The 8,657-nt window shown below is 47.2% G+C and overlaps 1 protein-coding gene across 2 annotated transcripts in view; it reads right to left on the reverse strand.

The window, feature by feature from the left end:
- Window positions 1–8,312, reverse strand: part of dapk1 (death-associated protein kinase 1) — a 96,036-nt gene extending 87,724 nt beyond the window's left edge. For both annotated transcript variants that reach the window (XM_021307190.2, XM_021307189.2), the window contains exons 1-2: window positions 8,154–8,312; window positions 7,358–7,620 (exon numbers count right to left, since the gene is read on the reverse strand). In XM_021307190.2, coding sequence (XP_021162865.2) covers window positions 7,358–7,419 — 62 coding nt within the window. In that variant the 5' untranslated portion in view covers window positions 7,420–7,620; window positions 8,154–8,312. The remainder of the gene's footprint in view (window positions 1–7,357; window positions 7,621–8,153) is intronic.
- Window positions 8,313–8,657: the final 345 nt, after the last annotated feature.

Raw genomic sequence — 8,657 nt, forward strand, 5'->3', positions numbered from 1 at the left:
CCCTCCACCCAATGCTGTGATCCAGGGATGGGGGGGGGGGGGAAATCTGGGTCAGTGGTCGGGGGCAGTGCCTGTGCAGCTCTGCTGCTGCAGCTCTGTAGTCTCCTGCAGGCTGGCCAGAGACAACATGCAGCAGAGTGTCTGCAGAGTGTTCAAACCGAGCTGGGCTGTGTATTTAATCCTGTTCAGTATTCATAGAAATCTGGGCTGACTTTTGTAGAGGAATAACCCAAATGCAGGCTTCCGTTAATATTATGTTAATTTGCAGAGTTAAACCCCTCCTTCGTCTGAAAACTACACTCGCTCGGCTCGTATATGCCAGAGCAGGACGGCTGCAGAGAAGCAGGACGGCTGCAGAGAAGCAGGACGGCTGCAGAGGAGCAGGGCGGCTGCAGAGGAGCAGGGCGGCTGCAGAGGAGCAGGACGAAGCAGGACGGCTGCAGAGGAGCAGGGCGGCTGCAGAGAAGCAGGACGGCTGCAGAGAAGCAGGACGGCTGCAGAGGAGCAGGGCGGCTGCAGAGGAGCAGGAAGGCTGCAGAGGAGCAGGGCGGCTGCAGAGGAGCAGGGCGGCTGCAGAGGAGCAGGACGAAGCAGGACGGCTGCAGAGGAGCAGGGCGGCTGCAGAGAAGCAGGGCGGCTGCAGAGAAGCAGGGCGGCTGCAGAGAAGCAGGGCGGCTGCAGAGAAGCAGGGCGGCTGCAGAGAAGCAGGGCGGCTGCAGAGAAGCAGGGCGGCTGCAGAGGAGCAGGACGGCTGCAGAGGAGCAGGGCGGCTGCAGAGGAGCAGGGCGGCTGCAGAGGAGCAGGAAGGCTGCAGAGGAGCAGGGCGGCTGCAGAGAAGCAGGGCGGCTGCAGAGAAGCAGGACGGCTGCAGAGGAGCAGGACGGCTGCAGAGGAGCAGGGCGGCTGCAGAGGAGCAGGGCGGCTGCAGAGGAGCAGGAAGGCTGCAGAGGAGCAGGGCGGCTGCAGAGAAGCAGGAAGGCTGCAGAGAAGCAGGAAGGCTGCAGAGGAGCAGGACGGCTGCAGAGGAGCAGGGCGGCTGCAGAGAAGCAGGAAGGCTGCAGAGAAGCAGGAAGGCTGCAGAGGAGCAGACGGCTGCAGAGGAGCAGGGCGGCTGCAGAGGAGCAGGGCGGCTGCAGAGGAGCAGGACGGCTGCAGAGGAGCAGGACGGCTGCAGAGAAGCAGGAAGGCTGCAGAGGAGCAGGGCGGCCAGATTAATGCAGACTGATGACGGAGGATATGCCAGCAGCGTGAAACGCCACACATCACATGAGCTCAGCGGGAGGCTTTCATAGTCAGCAAGAAAGAGGCCCAGTAAGTGGAGCTAGAAACAAAAAGCAAGCGTGGATCTCCCAGACAGGAAATGTATTTAGTCGGGTTGAGCAGAGCTCCTGTGTAGAAGTGAGATTATCGTAAAAAGCTACGAAGGGATACTAAATAACTCCTGAATTCAGACTAACTTCCAGTTTTCATGGGAACGCTGTCCTGATCATCAAACTCTAGGCTACTGGACACACACACTAAAGTTTGTCAGTTCCCTGTTAATTTCCAGTCAAATTAACAGGAAATAAATACTTTGAAACAACAATCCTCAGACAAACCTACTGAGCCACAACAACCTAGAAATCCTAGTGGTTATGTTTCACCTGGACAATTATTATTGCCACAATTCATGCTTTCATTTACACGATTATATGCAAAAACTCAAAGTGTCAACAGTTTGGACCTACAGGATAAAAAGGGTAAATATTAGGGCTGCACATTATATTTAAAATTATATTTAAAATTTAACGTGGAGCAGATCCTCTCACCAGATCCTCCAACTTCCTACCAGAGTCCAGAACAGCCTGTCTGCTAGTCAGTTTAGTTCTTTACATTAATTTAAAGCTAATAACGGGCAGGTCTGGGATGGAGTGGCGCTCTGAGCCAGACCGACTTCATCTGTTCTCAAACCAAACATTTCAGCAAAGAACCGCCGTCCAGACGATCCGTTTGATTTAAACTGTATTTCTCTACCCGGCTTATTAAGAATCAGAGCTTTTCTAAACAAACACCCAAAATAATTTAACATGCTGACCATGAAAGGCCGCGGCGCCACAATAAGGCAGGCCTGTTAGCCGTTTTAAGGACACATGTCTGATTAATAAATCATTGAATTGATTTTTGGGGCGTGCTCGTCTGGACCGCTGTGGTGGTGAAAGGCGGGGGGGGGGGGGGGGGGGGGGGGGAGGAGTTTTAAGCAAATAAATCCAAAAGCAGATCACAAACAAACCCTATTTAATGAAATGATGCCAATAAACCAATCACCTAATTTATTGACTTTTAATGCATTGAAGGCATGAAACCAGTAAAACAGCAGCTAAATCCTGCTGAGACCACTAAATGTTAGCGTCCACTCAGACGTTAAGGTGTGGGAAGCAGCAGACTGTCTGCCACCAGCATTAACCCTTTAAACGCTCCAATAAAGCTTGACCTAACGGCCTCTTTGAGGAGGCAGCAGGATATTCTTTGAGCGCTGCCGTGTCTCCGGTTCCTCCAGGGAGTCAGAGTTTCCTGCCAATCAGGGAGACGCATGTGGTCAGGGCCTCAGAGACGATTCCAGCCAGGACTCCTTTAAACGCGCAGCACTAAGAATTTAACAGGAGGAGAGATGGACCAATGATGCACGTTCAGTGATTCCTGCAATCGTCTCGTTGCTCAGGTCTCAGACGTTCTCATCATCCTGGCTCCTTATTTTTCCTCATTTAGAAATAACTGACATAAAGAAGCCGGCAGCAAACCTGAAAGATTAAGATCACTGTTGACCGTTTGGAGGATTTAAAGGACTTAATATTAGCAGACTGAAGATTCCCCAAAACCAACAAGTCTCCAGCCGTGTTGCCTCTGCTCTGCAGGTTTACGTCATGCTAACCGTGGTTAGACGCTCGGCTCCACTAAGCTCCGCCTCCTGCGCCGCCAGGATGGGTGTCAGGATAAAGTCACTGCTGGGCTGGTTTCCCTCATTCTGCCAAAGCCAGCAGGCAATAATGCAAGGCGTGCCACGCCGTCCAGACGCATCAAACAGCCTTCACAGCACATCATGCTGCAGATGAGCAGAAAGACCCGCTTTCTTTATTAACTCTGGGCTCATCTCAAAGGTCATCCAGTTAAAAAGCGCTGGGGAAGAATTAGTAAACCCAGCAGGACTGCTGTCGTTTCTCTTTTTCTATATAAAGACGCTTTTCTTTTCCTCTTTGACTTCAAACCTGGGAAGTACCGCAGTTCTAAGACAGATCCAGCAAAAAATAAAAAAGTAGCACTTCTGTGTTCTTTAACCTTGTTTTACTGAGCAGAGGGGCTGAAGTAGGATTCTACAGCGCTGAGGACCTTTGCATCAGTTACAGATGTAGAGAAAAAAAACATCAAACAAGAGATAAAAGACTATTTAAAATCCTTCAAGCAGCCAATCAGTTGCATGAAAAGTATATTTATGAGAAAACGATGTGTAAAGTTAAACTTTGTGGTCATGTGGGTAAAATAATAAATGAAATTCAAGAATTCTTTTTTAATTCCAAAGGGAAATTAAAGGTTTTTCTCAACAGGTTGTTGCTGATGGCTGCAGGCAGGAAGGACGCCTGCAGCGGTCCGTTTCCAGCGGTTCTGGAGAAACCTGCAGCTGATGGACGTGTCCCTGAACCAGCGGCCTGTCCAGCATGGAGAAAAGCTCTGCAGTCAGCTTATACTGCAGTCAGCTTATACTGCAGTCAGCTGTGGTGAAGCACAGGCGCTCTGCTCTGCCTGAAGACCAGAACATTTTCAGAACAATCAAATAATCACGGCCCGTAGCCGGGAACCTTTTTACTGCAGACCTTGTGCAACTGAAACAATGAGTACAGAGAATTAAATTCTTCTTTAAATCTGACGTGCCACTGTTTCTGTAGTTAGAAACACACAAGTTCTCCAATTTAAATCAAGCTTCCATCATTTTTCTTGAGCTCTCGTCTTTTAACTCAGTTTTTTATGTTTAGACATAGTAACTGAAACATTACCAGAAATAAAAGCACGCTCTAAAGTCAGAGCAGCACTTTTTAAAATCATACAAAGCTAATCCTTAGAGTATTAACCCGCAGGCAAATTTAGATTTAAAATTACTTTTTAGTTGGTGTCTGCTAAGAAAAAAAAACGTCTTATAAAAACGTTAAAGAAATGTTGGGGATCAAAATGTGTATTAGTCTATATTGCATTTAATATTGGTAGATCAAAAATATTCATCTAGTTCTCAATAACCAACAGAAAAGCCTTTATGGGCATTAAAGCAATCAAACTAGCATTTAGTATGTTTTTACACATTTATCCTTGAAGTCTTCAAAAGTGGAAGGTCTCTTTGCCATCACCCTAATTTTAGCTCCTTCATTCAAGCACAGACTCTGGCTGGCCCGCTCCTAAACCTCACCACCGTGTATGAAAGTTACTTTATAAAGAACTTAACTAATTAAAAGTTACACAGAATAAAACATAAAATCAGAAAAGAAAAGAAGGAAAAAATGAGATTTCTGTAAGCCTTAATCTACCAGGGCTGTGAATCTTATGAGGTTTAACTTTATACATGCATTGTGTTAGTGCACTCCTAATTTTTATTCATCCATTTATTTTATTTAAGCTTCAGCTTCATGTCTGTTAATACGCGACTGATAAAAATATTCTTTGCACCCAACAGTTGCCTCAAGCCAATAAAGAAAATCTGTTACTTAAATAGAAAAGTTTTTTTTTTTTTAAAGAAAAGTGAACGTTTGACAGCAGAAATACCTTTAAACACTTTTCTTCGTCTAAAAGCCTGATCTGAACGCTCCATTCTGCGAGAGCAACTGGATCCAGGCGCTGGAGCGCAACCAGAAACTCTGGGCCGGAACCAGAAACTCTGGGCCGTCACGTAAAGCTGCCCGATCGTCTCCGTTACCAGAGCGGCCTGGTGAGGCGGCCGCAGCAGGAGATTATTATTATTATAGATTATTACCAGAACTTTGTCATAAATAACCAGAACTTTGTCATAAATTACCAGAACCGCCAAAGATGCGTTTCCATCTTAGGTCTGCTCTGCGCTCTGAGCAGTTTTAACCTGAAACATTTACACATGGCTTCAGTCATTCACGCTACTTTCCACACAAAGACACCCAGAAGCTAAATATCCTCTTCACCCACAAATTATAAACCCTTCCTTTAACATTTCACCATTTATTTTTAAACTAGGATAAACCCAGAGCGAGCCATGATGAAAATATCAACCCCTCCATCCTGCAGTCAAACCTCCAAAGAGGGACAATAACCATCCATGGATCACTGAAAGCAGCACATCATGGCCGCAGTAATCACCGTCCTCTCACATGCACCAGCAGTGGGGGGGGGGGGGGTTCCGGTCCCGTATCCTTGTTCCGGTAAATAGACCGTACCCGTTTGAAAGAGGTCTCCCAGACGGCCGACTCAGCAGTTTCTGCGGTGGATCCACAGTTTACCCGGAGGCGGCTAAACGTTAGAGTTTGTCGGCGGGGAATGGTGTTTATGTTATTTCTGGCTAAAGCTAAAGGATAAAAAGGCTAGCACATCGAGGAAGTTCAGGGACTGCATGTGCCGTCTGTGGTTCTACATACGACCAGAGAAAATTAAACGTTAATTTAATTTAATTCAGAGAGCCATGAACGCCAGAGAAAAGCTGACTGTCCATGAATCTACCGTCTCCATCGACTGCCAGAGGACGAAGAGAAAAAAATTAATTGGCTTAAAAATCTAAACCTCAAAAAGCCTCCAAAGACCACGTTTGTTCTTTTTATTCTGTTGAGAAAAGTTCATCAGACGACGACCCTCATCCAGCGGCGCTATTGGCTACGACAGACCATGGTCAGGTGAGTCCAGATAAATGCTACAGGTATGTTAAATACTTTAAAGTTAGGTTTGTCCTGTGATACAATTAAAGCTACAAGGCCAGAGGTTTTATAAAAGCATTTCCCTAAAACTACTTGACTGTTCAGAGTGTTTAGCAGAAAGCTACAAACAAGGACCTACAGTCATTAGTAAGCCAGTATTACTGTAAGTTATGGCTCCATCTGCATTGATTCTGTCCATCTGAGGTTTACGGTGGGAAGTTTAGTGATGATACATTAATTACCCAGAGCTCAGGGTTTCTACAGTTTTTACGTCGTGGAGATCAGGTCATGGCAGACCGTGGTTTCACAACTAGATCTACTGGATGAGAGGAAGGTGTGTTTTGTTGTGGGCCCACGTCCTGTTTTACAGAAGAACCAGCGTAAGAAGTCGTGTAGCGGTGTCGTTTTCTTTTTAGTAAGTCAGAGATTTTTCCTCTAGTCAGCGCTGAAGGGAGAAGCAGATTAAGAAAGCCAGACGTTTATCAAAACTCTTTATCCACATTGTTCCACGCATGGAAACCTGCTCAATCAAACTGCCTATTAGGTTACAAACTTACATTTTCCAAATTTCTTTGACGTTTCATTTATGGCATCTATGGCTGGATGAGAGGAAGAAAGGATGAAAGGAAAAGCGATGGAAGGACGGGAGGCTACGATGAACAGATCAATGAATAGACGAACCGATGGATCAATATTATGGAGCGATGGATGGAAGTGGTTGGAGACACCCGGTTCTAGAAATTAATGCATTTATTCGTGGACAATGGGACAGGACATGGAGGGGAAACATTATTTCCATACTCCTACCTTTCCATCCTTATAATAAAAAGGGAAAACTGTTAAATCAATTCCATACTTTGCCTGATCCTGCATGATCCCTCATTGGTGCAACTCTAGATTAAAATATCCTAAAAAAATGTTCATGCGTCAAACTAGGGCCAAGGATAAAAAGCAAAGTCCTCATTTACAGAAATAATCTGTTTTAGGCAGATTAAATGACAACCATCCAGCGTGAGAATGTTGATTTAAATAAGTAGATCCCTGACTGGGTGCAGGCTTATCAACATGTCTGCTGTCAAAAAGCTGCAGGGATGAGTGCATATAGTGTTTTTTATTTTTAACAGCTGCATACGCCCGGCCACATGAAAGAGGAAGTTCATAAGCACTAAAAACCAGCTCACATGTCACAAAACTCTCCTCCACTGTTTATATGTGTTAGTTTTATCTCTCTGCAGATGTCCAGGTCACATTTCCCTCCTTTACCAACCCTGATGGCTGGAAGACCCTCATCCTGACCTGCTGCTGGGAGACATGCTCTGCTTCTGCTTCTGGTTCTGGTTCTTTGTGCACCAAATAGCCCAACAGCAACAGAACCAGTCCTCCAGGGAGGACTATATGGGCATAAAGCCCCCCCCCCCCCCCCGGTAGGACCAACATGTTGGGCATAACGCAGCACCACTCACCTCCCCAGCTCGTCTCCGATTTCATAAAATTCCTCCACATTGTCCGGGTTGAAAACAGTCATGTTGGCCGGGGCTCTCCCTCCGGTCCTCCGGTCCTCCGATGCTCCGGTTCTCCGGGCGGCTCTGACCGGCTCCACCGGCCGCTCCACGGCTCCGTCCCTACCAGCGGCAGCCTCTGGTCGGGGCCGGGTGGCGGACGCCGCTCCTCCACATCATCTTCATCATCATCTTCATCATCATAGATGGGGGGTTATTTTAGTTTCCTGGAGCAAAGAACCAGGACAGAGAGGTGAGCTCTCTAGGAGGCAACAATGGGAACCCTTAAAGGGGCTGATGGACCTGCAGCGACGTCACCATCCCCCCCCCCCCACTGCCCCCCCATCGGTCCATCTTTATTTCTTTAATCATTGCATAAGAAGGCAGACAGCTGTGCAGACAGATGTGCAGCCGTCCGGACCGGAAAACAAACGGGACGCTTGGCGTAACCATGGGAAACCGGCCAGGCTCCGCTCCCTCCCCGTTCCCCGGTTCGAGTCCGGCCAGGGGAGGCAAACGGCTGCCGATCCGACCCGGACAGGTGTCCAACCCCGGGGGGGGGAAATAACTCTAAACCGTGTCATAAAATCATTTAAAACAGTTTAGCCGTTCCCTAATTAAAGCAGCTCCCCGCTAACGTTACATTCTCTGCAGTCCGACAAATCAACATAAAACGCTAAGCTACCGTCACCGCCCCTCTTTTATTTTAAGACCCAGAAACTGGGAGAAATCGGACGGAAAACGGGGCAAAGGGTCTTACGGTGTTCCGGTGTTCCGGTTCGAGTCCCGTTGCTGAACGAAGCCGAGATTTCAGGCGTTTGGTGGGAGGCGGTGACCCCCCCGGCTCACGGAAGACAAATGCGGCTGGAACGGGAGAAATCAACGTTAACAATGTACAGGCGATCTTCTCCTGGTGATGCCTTCAGGTTCCGTGGTAAACACGGCGACTGGGGGACAGCGGGTTGACTGCAAAGCGCGGATGCTTCGCGTGAGCAAACCTTTACTAAGTAGTTACAATAATGTAACTGCTCAGTATAGTCCCGATAGTTGTTCATGGAAATTACAAAGAGTCGGTGTGTTCAGAAAGGATATTGCGCCAAGTAAACTGCTTGGAAGAATTAGAAAGTCTGAGTCTTTTGTGGATCCGTAAACGCGCCACAGCTTTACCGACTGTAGTAACACGTTTAGCCGCAGGAGGGCAGCAGATATTTCACTTTTACTGCATTAGATGGAACCTGAACAGAAAAACGCTCTCTTTTTTTAA

Source organism: Fundulus heteroclitus, chromosome 12, assembly GCF_011125445.2.
Source record: "Fundulus heteroclitus isolate FHET01 chromosome 12, MU-UCD_Fhet_4.1, whole genome shotgun sequence".
NCBI classification, from domain to species: domain Eukaryota; kingdom Metazoa; phylum Chordata; class Actinopteri; order Cyprinodontiformes; family Fundulidae; genus Fundulus; species Fundulus heteroclitus.